This window comes from Sinohyriopsis cumingii, chromosome 4, assembly GCF_028554795.1.
Source record: "Sinohyriopsis cumingii isolate HCF-2022 chromosome 4, ASM2855479v2, whole genome shotgun sequence".
Classification (NCBI taxonomy): domain Eukaryota; kingdom Metazoa; phylum Mollusca; class Bivalvia; order Unionida; family Unionidae; genus Sinohyriopsis; species Sinohyriopsis cumingii.
In genome coordinates, this window is record NC_142964.1 from 147855737 (window position 1) to 147876020 (window position 20284).

At 36.2% G+C, this 20284-nt stretch overlaps 1 protein-coding gene across 1 annotated transcript in view; it reads left to right on the forward strand.

Moving 5' to 3' along the window:
* Positions 1-20284, forward strand: part of LOC149802301 (uncharacterized) — a 197752-nt gene that overhangs the window by 129429 nt on the left and 48039 nt on the right. Inside the window, exons 5-6 of the mRNA XM_089956728.1 lie at positions 6516-6648; positions 9819-9959. Of these exons, the coding sequence (XP_089812854.1) occupies positions 6516-6648; positions 9819-9959 (274 nt within the window). The remainder of the gene's footprint in view (positions 1-6515; positions 6649-9818; positions 9960-20284) is intronic.

Below are 20284 nucleotides of genomic sequence, written 5' to 3' on the forward strand. Positions count from 1 at the left end.
AACTACTAGTGGAAAGCATGACTTTAATATCACTAAATGTATCATTTTAGTGATGGAGGGAGTAAAACTACTAGTGGAAAGCATGACTTTAATATCACTATATGTATCATTTGAGTGATGGAGTAAAACTACTAGTGTAAACATGACTTTAATATCACTACATGTATCATTTGAGTGATGGAGGGAGTAAAACTACTAGTGGAAAGCATGACTTTAATATCACTACATGTATCACTTGATGGAGGGAGTATAACTATTAGTGTAAACATGACTTTAATATCACTACATGTATCATTTTAGTGATGGAGGGAGTATAACTACTAGTGTAAACATGACTTTAATATCACTACATGTATCATTTGAGTGATGGAGGGAGTATAACTATTAGTGTAAACATGACTTTAATATCACTACATGTATCATTTGATGGAGGGAGTATAATTATTAGTGTAAACATGACTTTAATATCACTACATGTATCATTTGAGTGATGGAGGGAGTATAACTATTAGTGTAAACATGACTTTAATATCACTACATGTATCATTTGAGTGATGGAGGGAGTATAACTATTAGTGTAAACATGACTTTAATATCACTACATGTATCATTTGAGTGATGGAGGGAGTATAACTACTAGTGTAAACATGACTTTAATATCACTACATGTATCATTTGAGTGATGGAGGGAGTATAACTATTAGTGTAAACATGACTTTAATATCACTACATGTATCATTTGATGGAGGGAGTATAACTATTAGTGTAAACATGACTTTAATATCACTACATGTATCATTTGAGTGATGGAGGGAGTATAACTATTAGTGTAAACATGACTTTAATATCACTACATGTATCATTTGATGGAGGGAGTATAACTATAAGTGTAAACATGACTTTAATATCACTACATGTATCATTTGAGTGATGGAGGGAGTAAAACTACTAGTGGAAAGCATGACTTTAATATCACTACATGTATCATTTGAGTGATGGAGGGAGTATAACTATTAGTGTAAACATGACTTTAATATCACTACATGTATCATTTGAGTGATGGAGGGAGTATAACTATTAGTGTAAACATGACTTTAATATCACTACATGTATCATTTGAGTGATGGAGGGAGTATAACTATTAGTGTAAACATGACTTTAATATCACTACATGTATCATTTGAGTGATGGAGGGAGTAAAACTATTAGTGTAAACATGACTTTAATATCACTACATGTATCATTGAGTGATGGAGGGAGTATAACTATTAGTGTAAACATGACTTTAATATCACTACATGTATCATTTGAGTGATGGAGGGAGTAAAACTATTAGTGTAAACATGACTTTAATATCACTACATGTATCATTTGAGTGATGGAGGGAGTATAACTATTAGTGGAAAGCATGACTTTAATATCACTACATGTATCATTTGAGTGATGGACGGAGTATAACTATTAGTGTAAACATGACTTTAATATCACTACATGTATCATTTGAGTGATGGAGGGAGTATAACTATTAGTGTAAACATGACTTTAATATCACTACATGTATCATTTGAGTGATGGAGGGAGTATAACTATTAGTGTAAACATGACTTTAATATCACTACATGTATCATTTGAGTGATAGAGGGAGTATAACTATTAGTGTAAACATGACTTTAATATCACTACATGTATCATTTGAGTGATAGAGGGAGTATAACTATTAGTGTAAACATGACTTTAATATCACTACATGTATCATTTGAGTGATGGAGGGAGTATAACTATTAGTGTAAACATGACTTTAATATCACTACATGTATCATTTGAGTGATGGAGGGAGTATAACTATTAGTGGAAAGCATGACTTTAATATCACTACATGTATCATTTGAGTGATGGACGGAGTATAACTATTAGTGTAAACATGACTTTAATATCACTACATGTATCATTTGATGGAGGGAGTATAACTATTAGTGTAAACATGACTTTAATATCACTACATGTATCATTTGAGTGATAGAGGGAGTATAACTATTAGTGTAAACATGACTTTAATATCACTACATGTATCATTTGAGTGATAGAGGGAGTATAACTATTAGTGTAAACATGACTTTAATATCACTACATGTATCATTTGAGTGATGGACGGAGTATAACTATAAGTGTAAACATGACTTTAATATCACTACATGTATCATTTGAGTGATGGAGGGAGTATAACTATTAGTGTAAACATGACTTTAATATCACTACATGTATCATTTGAGTGATGGAGGGAGTATAACTATTAGTGTAAACATGACTTTAATATCACTACATGTATCATTTGAGTGATAGAGGGAGTATAACTATTAGTGTAAACATGACTTTAATATCACTACATGTATCATTTGAGTGATAGAGGGAGTATAACTATTAGTGTAAACATGACTTTAATATCACTACATGTATCATTTGAGTGATGGAGGGAGTATAACTATTAGTGTAAACATGACTTTAATATCACTACATGTATCATTTGAGTGATGGAGGGAGTATAACTATAAGTGTAAACATGACTTTAATATCACTACATGTATCATTTGAGTGATGGAGGGAGTAAAACTATGAGTGGAAAGCATGACAACTTGTACTTGAAATCATTAAACAACACTGAATTGATTCAGTGCTAGTTTTGATATACATTTTAGTTACATTTTAAATTCAATAGATTTTGCATTTGCACCTAGGATTGAATCCCCCATACTATTCAAAATAGAATATACAGTCAATTTCTGAAGACAAACCCATGTGTGAGTCACCCTTTCCTAAAACCCAGAACAGCATGATGTGGCCATTAACAGTTCGAATGCATTAACCACTTTACAAGTTGCAAATTCTGCAGTGTTGTAAATAGCTGCTGTCGCTTATTTGGATCTGTGACATACTGAAATAAAATTTCATGCCAAAATTAAAAATATTCTGAAGAGTCTCAAGCAACAAGTTGCTTTTTGTCAAAAAGAACATTGACACTGATGCAAAAGCCTTGAATTTGACTTGTTTCAGATCCTGTTTTGGTCCCTAAGAGTGACACTGGTAAAATACATAAATTTCTCCATTGAAATCATGCATAGTTTCATGATTGAATCAAGTGTTCACACTCCTCAGTGCAATGACTGAAGTAACTATATAGCTCTGGTAATTAGGATTTGATTTGGAATGCAGTCTGTAGCACACAAGGATGCAATGATGTTCCATTTTTTTAGAATCCTTGTCAGAATTGGCAATAGATGTAGATTTTGTGTTGCATACAATAAGCATTTGTGAGTTGTTGATTATTACCACTATAGAAATGAGACAAAACAGTAACAGATGTTAGATGAAATGATGGAAAATAGCCAAAATATAGAACAATCTTATTTCCTTGATTCTTCTCAAGTTATGTGCAGGTGGACAGCAACATTCTTTTTGATAATTGACCAAAATAGGGTCTGTCAGTCAACCAGAAAGTTTTATTTGTCTAGACCAGACACGTGTTACATTATAGATAAAACAAGTACATGCTGTCACTCCTATGGTTTATTCCACACAGATTCAGCTTGGGTCTATCCTGCTGATTTGATCACGAGTATTAGAAATTCAAATGTCATGTTAATGTTAAGCTGTTTTTATAGGTTTACTAAGGGAGTCAAATCAATACCGTCCAGGAGTTCTCTAATCCTAACTTGGCTACCTGGTGTGTCTTTGGGCAATTAAAGGCATGTGTCACATGGATTGCCTCGGTACTAAATAATCTGTTTGTGTAAAATATCAAACCAATCCAAACTGTGAAACATTTGCAAAATCCTATTTTGGTCTGAGTTTAAGTTTAGCAAACCTTTAATAAAATTTTGTTCACCAAATTTACAGAACATCAGTTTAGAAGCATTTTTTGACATTATTTCTCTAATCTTTATCAATTTATGCTGTTGTAATGTTAAATTCCTATTCACTTAGATTTTAAGGGCAAACACTGAAGTAAATCAAGTAAATCACTAAATGTGCTTTAAATTAGCAGTCACAGTTGAACCTATCAGCTGCTATTTAAGTTTGTTAGATTTGCTCCAGTTAGGAACATTGTTAAAAGGAGAAAAATGTTGGCACTTAACATTCCTACTGTATTAATTTTATGCATTTGACTGCCAAATTCCTGTTGAATGGTGGGTTCATAAGTATAGAGAGGGTAAGAAGTGACATTGATTGCGAATAAGAGTAATATACTTGATGAAAAGACGGCTTAGATCAGGCATCAGTTTCTAAATTTGATACCTGTTGTACCCCAGGTACTGTTGTCAGTGTTACAGCTACTAAGGGTTGTTCCGCCTTTTAAGTCAAGTATAAAATCAGAAGTATAAATAAATGAAAAAAAATTGGTACATTTGCTGTGTGCCAATGTAATTTGCTGCAGTATTAAATGTGCCAGTGTCATTTGCTGCAGTATTAAATGTGCCAGTGTCATTTGCTGAAGTACAAAATGTGCCAGTGTCATTTGCTGAAGTACAAAATGTGCCAGTGTCATTTGCCGCAGTACTAAATGTGCCAGTGTCATTTGCCGCAGTTCTAAATGTGCCAGTGTCATTTGCCGCAGTTCTAAATGTGCCAGTGTCATTTGCCACAGTACTAAATGTGCCGGTGTCATTTGCAGCAGTATTAAATGCGCCAGTGTAATCTGCTGCAGTACTAAATGTGCCAGTGTCATTTTCTGCAGTACTAAATGTGCCAGTGTCATTTGCCACAGTACTAAATGTGCCAGTGTCATTTGCCGCAGTACTAAATGTGCCAGTGTCATCTGCTGCAGTACTAAATGTGCCAGTGTCATTTGCTGAAGTACAAAATGTGCCAGTGTCATTTGCTGCAGTACTAAATGCGCCAGTGTCCTCTGCTGCAGTATTAAAAATGCCAGTGTCATCCACTGCAGAACACATTGTGCTTGTGTCCTTTTTTATACAACAATTTAAATAGTGACCTATTTAGTTCTACCCACTGATAAGGCCATACAAAATTATGTGTGGTTCAGGTTACCCAACCGACCCTACTGTTTATCCTCCAACCCTAATGGTTTCTTTTCGCTTAAAGAAAAAATGTTGCTGAGTCGCCGGCCCCATCTGCAACGATGACTATTTGTACCCATTTAGACCATACCAAAGTAGCATTTGGAATACTCGGTTTTATTGGCTCATTTGCTTGTAAAATGGACATGCGCAGCTGTGAACAATAAACAGACCTGTTTCAGTCAAAACACCCAGTCATCAGCCTGAAAGAAGAATTTTTTTGGTCATGTAAGCCTGAACAACACATATAATTTTTGTTGGTCTAAGGGTGGAAGAAAGCAGAAAAATATGCACAATTGCATCAGTTAAGCTTTAATTTTAGAAACCTTGTTAGGCACTTGAAGCAGATATATTTTTACAAACGTTCCCTACCCTGTTTGTAAATTTTGGGCATATCACATGCACCTATCACAGTAACCACAAAATAATGATCTAGTCCAAAAGTAAATGAGCACTATGTAATTCCAATGAATAATTTAACTAAATAATTCCTCTCAAAACTAGAGCTGAACACAACTAGAAGACTGACTCCACTAGACATACAGAGTCTCGGATTCGGCCAATGTGGGTATGTGAGAAAGTTTGCCAGTAGCTTCTCAAGGGTCGGTGGTTCTTTCCGGGGATTCCCCAGGTTCTTCCTCCACCATTAATACTGGCCGCCATGTATAGCCTATCGTGTGCTGAAAAATGGCATTAAACCCTACAACAACAACAACAACAACAACCACTAGACATATATTAAGATTGGAATAATTAATTCTGTTCATCACAACCTTCATATAAAGACCTTTGACACAGTAAGTGGACCAGGATATGGGTAATTTTCCTATCAAATTTGTAAACAAGTTCACCTCTAGAACATTCTAAATTTCTATTTAAAAAAACCTTGACCCAAACATCAGTAAATAACCATTTTGTAACTTACAAACAAGCAGATTATTTGTAACTTACAAACAAGCAGATACACCTTCACTAGAACCTTCCAAGGTCAAAGGGTCATGTCAACATGTTTACATTATCTTAAGGTACAATATGTACAATCATGTACAGAAGTTAGCTATGTAATATATATTTACAATTGACCCTTACAATCTACAATCATGGACAAAAGTTAAACTCATGTTATATATATAATAACAGTTGACAAAGATGAAGCTTAGACAGGTGCTCAATGTAGTGCATGTTAAATTTGCTGATTTCTGGTATTGTGTCACTATTGTATAGTTGATACACTTATAAATCCGTGTACTTTTATTATTCTTTTCAGACAATTTACATATCAAGCAGCACATTTTATTCATTTTATATAACCAGATATGAAATAGGCCAGATGCTAGCACTAGTAATGCATAACTGGTCTTTGGCAAAAAAGATCAGTCCTGTATCTCAGACCACTGTAATTTTCAGGCTCAAATATTCATGTTTTTTATATTTTTGTCACAGGGATGGGCGATTAAAAAGAGGGGATGAACTTCTAATGATAAATGGACAGAGTCTGATTGGGCTAGCCCATCACGAGGCTGTTGAAGTGCTTAGAAATTCCCCTAGACTGGTTCAGCTGGTTGTGGCAATGAAGGTGAGTTTATAAATGACAGAGACATGGCATATTTATTATAAAAATTCATATTATGGGAGCTTTAGAAAGGAGGTACTAAATAGATTTTATTCAGTGGGAAAATAATCCATGCATAAGATGCAATTCGCATCAGTATGGTCTCGGTTTGCATCAAGTTATACAAATTCTGATAATTAATAAATTAAAGTCACCAAATTATTTTTATTCATATTAACTCCAGTTACTTTAATATCAATAGCTCTCTAACTTTTGTTGCACTTTGGTGTACATACTCGAAGAGTTGGTTCCCTTTGGCCATGTTGCAAGTTCTTGTATTCTTCAAAGGTGGCACAAGAATTTCTCAGGTTGCCAGATTTTACCCTGAGAAAAATATCTATGTACTTGATTATCTATTGTACCTGAAAAGGGCTGAACTACGGAAATTTCCTTTTCTGAACGGGCTCTTTTTCAATTTCATCCATGAACCATTATTAAGTAAAACAGTAGAACCTAGCTTGAGAGATCACCAATTCTGCCATCAAAATGAAGTTTCTCAAGACAGGTGGTCTGTTATTACTGGATGGAACACTATATAATTGATTATCCAGTTCATTGAAAATGTAGTATTTCAAAACAGGTTGCTTACCCTGACAGTGGTCTGACAAGACAGGTTTTTCTGTATTTACTTTCATAATCCTTTTATTTAACAGAAATTTGCCTTTTTAAACAAATTTGTTTATTTATTGCTAAATTATGCATTTCTGTATGTTACTTTATTAAGAAATGTTGTATATTAACATCATTTGTACAGCTTCCAAGCACTAGCAGATGTGTGGGCAATTTCAGCCCAAAAATATGCAGACAGCACCATAACCCCTCAGTTTTCAGTCACCAGATTGGTTGTTTTTGTTAGCTCTTCTGGTTATAAACCAAGAGAGTTTATGCAGTTGTCTCTTGTCTGACAGCCCTTTGCAATAGTATGTAATTGTTATTCCTTCTAAACTACTTACAGTAATGCCATGAAACTTGACACACATACACATGCACATTCAGACCAGGGTATAATTGGTTCTAAATGAAAATATTCCTGCACAGAATGGAATATGGCCTCCACAGTTCCCATTTTGCAAATTGTTTTATCATTATTCCTCAAGAACAGTTGGTCATGTCAGCATGAAATTTTCCCTACAAGACTTCTTATGATGTTCATTGATCTGATATTAAAATGGTGCTAATCTGACCTCCAGTATGGGGCATTCTTGAAAGTATCACTATTCCTGGTTGGATGGTCATACTAACACGGATTTTCACCGAAAAACATAATAATGTCACGTAAGCCCCAAATGAAGATGGTGCCAATCTGTCATCCAGTATGGCCACCATTTCAGCCATCTTGAAAATTTTGTTATTGTGACTCCTTCTCAATATGGGGTTTTAACTGAAGACTTCGTATGTTGTCTATTCGGTTGTAAATGAAAATGGTGCTGATTTGACCTCAGATATGATTGCCATGCCACCATATTGAAAATCTTGCTATTGCTGCTTCTTCTAAATAGATCCTCATATTGATATGGGTTTGTCACCAAATGACTTCCTGTGATGTCTAGTGGGTTCTAAATGAAAACTATAAAGATCCGACATCTGAATAACCTTCATGGCAGCCATATTGAACTTCTTCCTGCACGAAAAGTAATATTAATATGGTTTTTATTACCAGAAGACTTATGATGTCTAGTTGGTTCTGAATGCAAATGGTACCATTCTTAAATCCAATATGGCCACAACAATTGCCAGTTTGAAAATCTTGTTATTACTCAAGAATATCGGAGATGGCTTCAACACTCAGCAGTTCAATAGATGAAATGGTCTAAACGTCATTGTTTAAGTTTTTAGTATGGCTTCAACACTCAGCTGTTCAATAGATGAAATGGTCTAAACGTCATTGTTTAAGTTTTTAGTATGGCTTCAACACTCAGCAGTTCAATAGATGAAATGGTCTAAACGTCATTGTTTAAGTTTTTAGTATGGCTTCAACACTCAGCAGTTCAATAGATGAAATGGTCTTAACGTCATTGTTTAAGTTTTTAGTATGGCTTCAACACTCATCAGTTCAATAGATGAAATGGTCTAAATGTCATTGTATAAGTTTTTAGTATGGCTTCAACACTCAGCAGTTCAATAGATGAAATGGTCTAAACATCATTGTTTAAGTTTTTAGTATCTAGCTCAGTGAATTGTCTCATCAAAGCTTGGGCTCAGCATGCAGACTATTTCTATTCTAGTTCTTTGTTTTATGAAAGTTTTGAGGGTTACAGTAATAATGACTGCGGGTAAAATGCATTATGCTTATTGGCGTTTTCTTTTAAAATTTATCAAAAATTATTTATGCACCAAAAACAATGTAAAAATTCAGTCCTAATTTACTTTATACAAAAACATTTATATAACCAACCTAAAATTCGGCATTATGGGTAATTGTTTTACCCTGACTGACCTCTGAACTTGAGACCTTTTCAGTGTGTAGAAAGGAACATTGTTTGTAATGGCAAGAGAACTTTCAATTTTCGTATTTTGAATATCGTACATGTATCCTGTTTTGGGGATAGCAGTTACAGGTGAATATAGAAGAATTGTTATCTCCATGCAATACTAGGGGATATTTTGTTACCCTCTATCTATCCATCTGTCAATCCATAACCAAATTTCTTAATTTATTTGCTAAACTTTTTAAGTCTTGGTACATAGGTTGGCTACATGATAACCATTTATAAGAAGGGTATGGTTTTGGTGTCTGCACCCTAGAGCCCCTGGGAGGGATTCAAAGGTCAGATATGCACAAAATTGCAGATACAGTAACATTTTCTTTTAATACTTTTGACCGCACTGTAAATATATAGTTGTACATGAAGACACATAGATGTAATGGGTTTTGGTTTATGGACCCCAGGGTCAAGATCATTGCAAGGGAATTAGGTCAGTTGGAGAAGGAGAATACATAATAGAGTGAGTTATGGAATTATCTCTGGTTCATTTCATGAAAGGACCATGGCAGTTAATCTTGTTCTGCAGAATAATCATTGGTAAGAAGTTTCATTGATTTAGACTTCCAAACTTAATCACAGGGAATATTTTCTCAGTTTAGAATATATTCATGTGTTTTTTTTAGCAGTTTGGGAATTAATCTTTTCCAGGTCAGGAAATCCTCATCTCAAGCTTCTTCCTCCATTACGACTCCCACACTAGCCGATGACATTTTCGTACAGCCTTCCATTCCTGAGGTACAAGCACATACACCACAGGGAACTCTCATCAATGTCGATGAATTGTTTGAAGTAAGTTACTTTTTGTGGAAATTGTAATTGTGATTTTCTAGACTGATGTAGATCATAAAACAATCAAATCTCAGAAGTCCTTTTGGATAAACCATTGACAGAGTTGCATCAAATCTGCAACTTCTGGGGACATACTATAGTATATGTAATATCATTGTGCACCTAACAAAATATTATATAGGTAAATTTTGTTAGGTTAAAGTTCATTCTAATAAATGCACATGAAATCATAAACATCCTCTCTATCTGTGTGTGTGTGTGTATATATATATATATATATATATATATATATATATATATATATATATATATATATATATATATATATATATATATATATATATACACACACACACACATATACACATACATACATACATACACTAGAAGAATCAGATCCCCTTTGCTTTTGAGTCCTCTCCACTATGGAGAATCATTCTTTCTCCCAATATGGCCATGCCCAATGAAGCACTTGGATGATCTGTTTTTAAGACAAAAGATAAATGGTCACAAGACAGGTGCGTGTTCTGGTAGGTTCCAAGGAAATCATAAGATGTTCTTGATGTTTTTTTGCAGCAGTTCTATTTCAGAAGAATGCTAGAACTGAGACACGTGTACTTAGAAATGGATAATTTTTAGATGAGTTTTTGACCCCAAAAGAGGTGTGTATTTGTAATACATTATATATGAAACCAAAATATAAATCAGCACAGAATAATGAAATTTGAATGCACTGTATTTAAAGGAATAGGGAATGTACATGTTGGTTTGTTATTATTTGATTACCTGTCTTTCAGAACTTGCTTATATGTTCTGCCTGCACACATGATTTTGGGCCCTTTAGTACTACAAGAAAATATATAGGTTATCCATGAAGTACCTCGAGAGATAATTTGATAGGTATCACATGGCAGGTAGTGATGTCAATGGATCTTTAGCAACCAGTCAACAGATCTAACTACCTAGTCAGGCTCAGATGATTTATTTTGTGGGTATTTTTTCATCAATGAAAATTGTAAAGTCATTTTCCCGACTTCTTCGTATGCCTGAACATTTTTTACCTATCAGTTTGAGCCGTGTTGAAGAGTAACAATGAAGAGGGTAGTTAGTGATGACATGGTATCGGGATCTTTGAAGGATGCGGCTGCTATTTTGCAGAGTGAAGACTCAGGAATACACAATGGTTTGTACTGATTTACAGCCTGAATTTCATATTAAAAAAGTGAGCAACACCCATGTTACTCTTCATTGTTTCAGAGTATAGATTCAAGCAGAAGCAATGACATTCTCTATACTGTAATCCCTGTATTTTAGTTGTCATTATTTTAACATTCATTTATATTTTTTTCATTTATGCATTATAGTTTAGGTTGTTTTCTTTAATTCAAATAAAAAGGAAAAGCCCACTCAGAATACAAGACTATGATAATGAATGTCAGTACACACCAAAGACTAGCTCTTTCTGTAATCTGTAAACACAGGCACCATAGTTCAGATTTCATCACAAGTACTTCCACTGATTATGTAAACTAAACAAGCACAAATCTACTCCTAATATCACATTGACTACTTAATGCTTACTCTCTGTATAATTTGAAACACAAACACATGAAAACTAATGTTGCTTTGTCAAACTTTATTTCACTTGCAGAATCAGCATGCTGTTTAGAACCTGCGTTTTTTCCTTTTCATTGCTCAGAATGTTTACAGATGATTGCAGAGTGATTTGAAAACATTCAAGGATGGTCAGAATTATCGTGTACAATTTCCTCACAGGTTTCATTGTGGATATTGCCAAGTGCTGAACTCAGCAATCGAGTGCTTAAGCCATAAAGAGATGGATATTAAGAGAAAAAGAAGGTTGACTTGACATTTTAATTGCAAACAGCTTAAACAGACATGTGCTGGAAGTATCCCTGTATGAGCACCTGAAACATGGACCTTTGGATGAAAATGAGCCTCTACATGAGTAATTTGTCTGAGATATGTGTGTTTCTTTAGAATTCATGTTGATGTATTTAACGAGTTTTTACTACTCCAGTGACTGTTTGGGTCTCATTTAATCAGTCATTGCTACTCTAGTGAGAATGTTTGGGTCTCATTTAATCAGTCATTGCTACTGAAGGGACAGTGTTTGGGTCTCATTTAATCAGTCATTGCTACTCTAGTGACAGTGTTTGGGTCTCATTTAATCAGTTGTTGCTACTCTAGGGACAGTGTTTGGGTCTCATTTAATCAGTCATTGCTACTCTAGTGACATGATATATTGTATCAAATCTATATATGTACTCATGGGCCCTGGTTGGCCAAGTGGTCTAAAGCACTCAACTTTATGGATCACTGCCATCTCACCTCTGTCTGCATGGGTCCAGGTCTTGGGCCCAACTAATGTGGGTATGTGATAAGGCTTTCCAGTACATGTAGCATCCTGTTGGTTGCAGGTTGTTACTGAAGTTTTCCTGAGTTCTTCAGCCACCAATTATACTTGCTGCAATGTATCACAGGTGACCAATGCAAGCTTGATGTTGAAAAGAAAGCAGTAACCTGAAGGAAAAAAATCATACAGAGTGACAAAATTACCTCAGTTTACCCCCATTACCTGTTTTGACATAGGAACTTGTCTATCTTACTATAGAAGAGACAAGGTAAGAAACTTCCCAACACATCGCTGATCTAATTGATCCATTACTGTAGTAATCATCAGTAATTTCAGTCCATGATGCAACCAGTAAATAAATGCTGACAGATAGCAGCTGCTTCATTGATGATTTCAGGTAAACTATTGCCGGCTTATCTTCCACCAATCAAAATTTCCAGTAAATCAACATCAGCAAGGATGTTATTGGGACAAAGTTTATCACAGGTCATCAGTGAGATTTGCTTTTTATGACATGATCACGAGTGGCAAGGCCACTTCTGGTTGCTCCTTCAAGCAACGATTCATCATGTGGTTCCAGAGGGCTGGGGAGTGCCCCTAATTCAGCTGATGCCTTTTGTTTCTTCTTATTCCAGATCTAGTTGTTATGCCTAATTTTCTCTTTTCTTTTGATGCTGTTTCAAGTTGATGCTTCACGTCTTGTTTTTCTCCCTTTTTCTGTTTTACAGTTTCAGCATGTTCCATTACTACCTGGTTAAAGATTTCAAAATTATTAATATCTTCCTCAGATCTAATCTACTGAGTATTAGCAGCAACATGATATACTTCTTTTACCCAACCAGAAACATTTAGAGTTAATATATTCAGATTTTACAAATTGATCCCTATCACTATATTCAAAGGCGGCAATATCAAGCATTTAGCAGCAATAACAAGTTTCTCAGTAAATTGATCTACTATGTTAGTTCTAACTTTGGGTTGTAGTTGAATAGGTGGTGTAGTGGGTTGAAGACGACTAGCAATATCAGACAGTAAAATCTCAAAGAGTTTTTCATGTTGCCTCAGTTGCTGTAACAATTTTTGGGGCTGATGTGGCAGTTGATTTAAATAACTGTTCTGTACCTTCTGTAAGTTCTACTTGAGCTTCCTGACATTGTAGATGTGTTTGACAGAATCATGGATGGGGAGATATTTCTTAATTGTCTCTAGATGTTGTTGAGTTTTAGTTTAGCTGCACAAGATTTCATAGTTAGCACAGAATCAATCATTATTATTATTAAACAGCAACTTAATTACACATCACCTGTCAGCGGATATACTAAAATTCACATCAATCTCAGTAAATGCATTGATATGTATGGCCCATATGTTTTATGCACCACCAAGACTGCACTGGGCATTAATGTTGTCGTGCTTCGGTGAAGGATTTCATCTTGCCAACCAGGCTTACATACAAGTCTTGGAAGAAATCAACATTTTTCAAGATCCAGATTGTAAGGGGGGGGGGGGGCCTGGTCACCATACAAGGCTCTAATTCGCTTTTGGCGATTAAGAAATCAACATTTTCCAAGGCCTGGTGGGTGGGTGTCACCTCCCTCCTGCTGCTTCACCTCAAGCTTGAGTTGCAACATGTCTACTTTCACCTTGATAAAATCCTTAGCTGCAGTACTTTAAAATCATCAGATCACTTAGCCTGCTTTGCAGCTGATTCTAACTCTGCTGGGAATGACAGGAAATCTTCTCATTCATGGTGATTTGTTTGAAGTTTTACCTTAAATGGCAAGGAAGGTAAAGATGTTTTCTCCATCGTGGTTTCTTAATGTTTAATCTTTCAAACTCAATTTCTAAATGATTCATTTCCAATCCATGTTCCGTTCTTAATTTATCTTTTTCTGATTCCAGTGTTTGAAATCTCATTCCCAATTCATACTACTTTTGTCTTAATTCCAGTTCTCTTTCATTATTCTTTGGGGCTTGTTTTCACTTGGGTTTCCTTGGGTGGTGGCATGGGCTCAAGGTTAAGGTCCTCTTCATTCTCTGGTGTGTCAGTATCTGTAAATTCCATTGAATTCTGTGCTGCCGCTTTTCATCAAGGTTGTCCTGAAGCATACATTACTCCCTCAATGTCACCAGTAACTGACAATTACTGACAAACTATATGCATGTACTGTAAGTTTTATCACTCTGTCCAGTCACTGGACTGTTTTTGCAACAAATTTCTGGGCTTTTACCTGTACACTTGTTACAGTGTTACACACTTGTACTTAGCAGTCTACAACTGTACGTTATACACTACAGTACAACTATTCACTGCTATTAACACACACTGGTTCACTGAATCCACAGTTTCCAGAATTATTGAATATAATTACAACATAATGAACAATTCATTCTAGAATTATTGGAATCTATACCACTGCCACCAAAAATGTTACATTCAGGTTCAAAGGACACACAATCGCCAAATAAGGGTGCTACAACTTTATGAAAAATAAAGCTAAAATCTAAACAAAACAAAAAACCAGTCATGCTTAAGTAGGATGCCCGTATTTGCCTGCTCTCCCACTCTTGTTTTTGGAAGGGTTATAGATAAGGGATTTTAATTAATTTAACATTTTTGCCTTATTCAAGGGCATGAACTGGTCCAGGCTTAGATAGCCATGGAAAGATAAACAATAGAACCATACCTGTTGACAGTCTCTGGTATCAAATATCCAGAATGATGGGATTAATATTATAGCCAACTGTCACTACTAATAGCAAGAATCTGTTATGCATGGAGAGTGAAAGGATGCTTATAACAATACTTTACTCTAAGTACCAATAATAGTTTACAATGTAGCAAGATTTACCAAAGAAGAATTTCCCAATTCCCTTACTCTTTGCTCTGACATTCTTCCTTTTTTCTTTTCAGCACATATAGACATATAGCTTTTCAGCATTTTGTCAGTTGGATTTGGCATTGACTGGGCAGACAAATTCTGTGTGGTGTCAAAAATTAGAGAAGCATTTCCCTCAGAAGAATATTTTGGCTTTTGATTTGCTAGACCATAGGTGTCCTAGGAACTCAGAAAACATGATGATTCTATTATTGGTGGTGGTTACTGAGATGCTTCTTGTAGAACTTTTGTGCCTCTGTGTTTGTAGGCAGCTCTGCATCAAGTCCAGCAATGCCGGCTTCAAATGTGCAGTGTAACCTGGAAAAAAAAAAAAATGAAATAAGTTATCTTGCGAATAAACCTGTTTAATTTCAATGAATTATTACATTTTCATAATGATCAAATAACCTGTGTCCAGATAGTATCAACTTTAATAAAAATGTATTCCATGAATTATAAATGTGTTTAATCATTGTATTTCACTATAGATTATAGTTCTTACAATTACTTGTTTAAACCGGACATTAAATTTATACTTTAAAAATTGTTATTGTCAATCTATGATTGACATCAATCATCCATGAGAAATTCTGACAGCAGCTTTTGTTTAACACAATGGTGTAGAAAAATAGAACTAGCTCAGATATAACACCTAAAAGAAATGCCACCAACATCAAACACAGCACCTAACAGATGTACCAACAACCTATTTAGTCAGAATCTTACTAAAGGTCAGATCTTCTTTGAAGGGCATTGCCTATGTCCCTTTCTTGCTTTTTGGATAGTGATTCTCTGCTGCTCCTAGCCAGTCTTCATCAATGATCCTGGCCAATCTTCATCAACACATGTGCATTATTTGAATTTTCATTGCAATTGAGGGCAGCCAGATGCAGTCTGAAGAAAAAAAAGCAAAAAATAATCAAAATATAGTTGAGAATAATTTTTGTTACTGTTGGAGCTGTTGATCAAAATGCCCAGCACCATTTGACATAAATAATTAAATCATATATTTTTACCTTCCAGGTATTGTGTATTTTTGTTTTTAAGTTTTTTTTTATGTATAATTTAATTCCATATTAGTTACCTTTGCGAGCATGGATCCATAAGAAGTGTGTGCACTTTGGTGCATAATGGTTCGCAACATTGTGAAAACTTCTAAACCGTAAGTTTGATGTAAAGGCCTTAGTGTCTAGATGTCATGTAGAATTTGAGGACTGCAAACAACTTTATCAATAAGTTTGTATGCATTGGAGCCTAATAAAGGGAAACAAGTGTATCAGTCTATACTAACATGTTTGGTTAAACTAGAGGAATATTGTAGTTTAACTTCTTTATAAAAAAATCCTCAACATAACCCCCCCCCCCTCGAATCTTACATAGCAAATTCTGATTAGTAAAAATGGTAAAATAATGTGCAAATCTATGATTCCTTGTTTGGTTATACCTCAGATGTGAGCATGCAGAGCTAGTATAAATGGATATTGGAATACAGCATGTAAACCTTTTGACATACAGTAATGGTAAACATACCCTCTTTTAACCACTGTCTTTCTTCCTAAATGGGACTGTGACACATTTGCAGAAGATGGTAGAAAAGTTCACATGCTTTTTTGCAGTGTGGTTCATCAGTGATTCCCATTTAGGAACCTTAAGATTTATGTTGTCCCCACAAGAGCTGGCAAGCCAGTAGGCCTGGTTAATGGTTGACTTGTTTCACAGCCAAATCATCTTGCCATTAGCTGCCTCCAGCTCCTTGGATGTGCCTGAAATTGCAGAAAGCATGCATTCAAATAAAAGAATAATTTTGCTTAAGAATAGCATCCCCACAATAAAAGACAAAATCAAAATTTCCATTATAGGTTTACAATTATGTGTGTGTGTGTTTACTTTTTGCCAAGTGCCATACATCAGAGTAGTGTTTCATATCCCCTTGCTCTTTTATCTTGTATTTCTGCACCATATTATGCCAATCTGTTGTTGTTGTTGTTGTTGTACGGTTTTATGCCATTTTTCAGCACACGATAGGCTGTACATGGCACCCAGTATTAATGGTGGAGGAAGAACCCAGGAAAACCCCAGAAAGAACCACCAACCCACGAGAAGCTACTGGCAAGCTTTCTCACCTACCCACATTGGCTGAATCCAAGACTCAAATGCCAATCTGTAACTTGGGCTTTGTCACGTTTGCTCAGCCCCAGTTAGTAAGTTGTGTATAAACTAAGGTATTATTACAAGCCATGGTTTGATGTCTAAACATTGCCGCAGGCTAGAGTTAATCTCTTACGCAAGTTTACAGTGACCAGAGAGAAGACCTGGCATCTTGGATCAGCACAGGCGTTAGATAGAGCGACTTCCCATCTAGGTGTTGCAGTTTAGTCCTAAGATCAGAGAAACCCATGAGGGATCGGGGCATTTAATAAATCCATCCCCACATGGACAGAAAGTGAGAAGACATTGTCTGCTAAGTATGATTGGATCGGGTCAGAGAGACACCCAATCGGAATTGTAACAATTTCGATCTGAATTATAACTTCTAACTAGCAGGCACAACTTTAGTTTCGCCTAGGAAGATTGCAGAGCAATATAGGGTTATTCCGGGGAAGCCATTCATTAATTGGGCTGTAAAATTTAGGAGATTCTAAGGAAAGGCAAAGCTTCGTAAAGGAAGCTTTTGGGGGGACAGAACTTCTGGTTCAGTTGAATCCCGAGTCTCTAAGAGGGGAGACAGAAGTGAGACTAGCAGAGCAGTTGGAGTCAACAAGTCTTGTCGGTGGAGAGAGTCGAGGAGGAAGAGGTAAAGCAGTCGAGGTGGAGAGAGTCGAGGAGGAAGAGGTAAAGCAGTCAAGGAGGAGAGAGTCGAGGAGGAAGAGGTAAAGAGGTAAAGCAGTCGAGGTGGAGAGAGTCGAGGAGGAAGAGGTAAAGCAGTCAAGGAGGAGAGAGTCGAGGAGGAAGAGGTAAAGCAGTCAAGGTGGAGAGAGTCGAGGAGGAAGAGTTAAAGCAGTCAAGGAGGAGAGAGTCGAGGAGGAAGAGGTAAAGCAGTCAAGGTGGAGAGAGTCGAGGAGGAAGAGGTAAAGCAGTCAAGGTGGAGAGAGTCGAGGAGGAAGAGGTAAAGCAGTCAAGGTGGAGAGAGTCGAGGAGGAAGAGGTAAAGCAGTCAAGGAGGAGAGAGTCGAGGAGGAAGAGGTAAAGCAGTCAAGGTGGAGAGAGTCGAGGAGGAAGAGGTAAAGCAGTCAAGGTGGAGAGAGTCAAGGAGGAAGAGGTAAAGCAGTCAAGGTGGAGAGAGTCGAGGAGGAAGAGGTAAAGCAGTCAAGGAGGAGAGAGTCGAGGAGGAAGAGGTAAAGCAGTCAAGGTGGAGAGAGTCGAGGAGGAAGAGGTAAAGCAGTCAAGGTGGAGAGAGTCGAGGAGGAAGAGGTAAAGCAGTCAAGGTGGAGTATACATGTATAGAGAAATCAAGAAGGAAAAGGAATTTGGAGAAAGTCGGGAGGAATAGGAGAGAGGAATAAACAGATGAATAGAATACAAGGACAGGTGGAAATTTATCTCACACTACTAATTAAATGATGCAATAGACTATCACAGGGTCGAGCGGAAGGAGAGTACATGGGAAATTTTATTCATTTGACTATTGAATTGTCATTAAATTGTTATTTGTTGAATTTCACTTTTTTGTATATTCAGTCATTTAACCATCAGCATTGCTGACTGGGGGCTCAGAGCTTTACATCTATCTTTCACTAATTTAACTTCCAACCAAAATTGAGCCTGGGTGGGACTTCTATAATAATTTAAATAGAACATTGGGAGCACCCCACCCCAACCATAAAACACCTATCACAGTGGCGGCATAACAACCCATCACGCCACAGGCTTTAAAGGTCAAACTATGATGATTAATGATTTTATCTGATCCTCTCTGCAGTCCTTCATGTATTTCAATTTGATGAGCAGTCTATACTTATCTCACCTGTGCAGACATGAAATGAATCTAATGCACTATCTTAGGGTAGTTTTCCATCGAAATAACATTGGATATAGCTGTGATACCAAAGCATAGGCTAAGTACAAAAGCATAATATAAAACATTACCCACATGCCCAAAAACCCAGTCCAAATTGTGTGCTATGTATAATTGAAATTTGATATCCTAAGAGTAACAAATTTCAAGAAGACCTCATGAGTTCAACAATTCTAACTCCATTCTATGCAGAGTTACAGGTTGTCTTTCCGTCTCCTTCCCTTATGTGATAATATGAAAGTTTTATAGATTATCATAATGACACATACATATTCCCATATAATGCACCTATACTAGATGCATGTCAATCACTCACTTTTCATCCAAATCCATTAAAGTATAAGCCCCATATTTGGCTGAAAGACCATGGGAATCACAATGATCATCACTTCCACATATTATTTGCTTTCCAGTGCGCTCTTAAATTAAGAAAGCATGGCGTTTCTCACATACCACTTGAACCACAGGTACAATATCGGATGTTTGTAATGATGTAAATATCCATTTATGTAACACTGTAAACGTCTGTTTGCCAAAACTATGCAGATTCATTCCCTCAAATTGGAATAATGCTTTTGCTCAACTGATACCAGAGAAGAACATTGTCCTATAGTAAAATATTACTCCATGATTAGTTTTCCATCACAAGGCTGATTTCTCCATTTTGAAATGTGCTCATCGACACAAAACTGAATTTGTTGCAATAACTGTTCCTAACAAAAATTTCACAAATACTGGGAGGGTAAACAACAGGGTAGACGTACAGTCATCCATTCTGCCAAAACTGACTCAGACACCAGAAACTGGTGCCGGTCAACTGGTTTTCATTCAATCTAGCCTGCAGTTGATAGGTATATCTTCATCAAAGTCACTGTTACCATTGCTATCCCCTTCATCATCTGATTTACAATCTCTGTCTGAATCATTTCTTGTGGCTGGGCCTGAGAACTTGATTCTTGTTGTTTGACCTGAGGACTTGATGCTTGTGGTTGGCCCTGAGGACTTGATGCTTGTGGCTGGGCCTGAGAACTTGATGCTTGTTGTTTGGCCTGAGG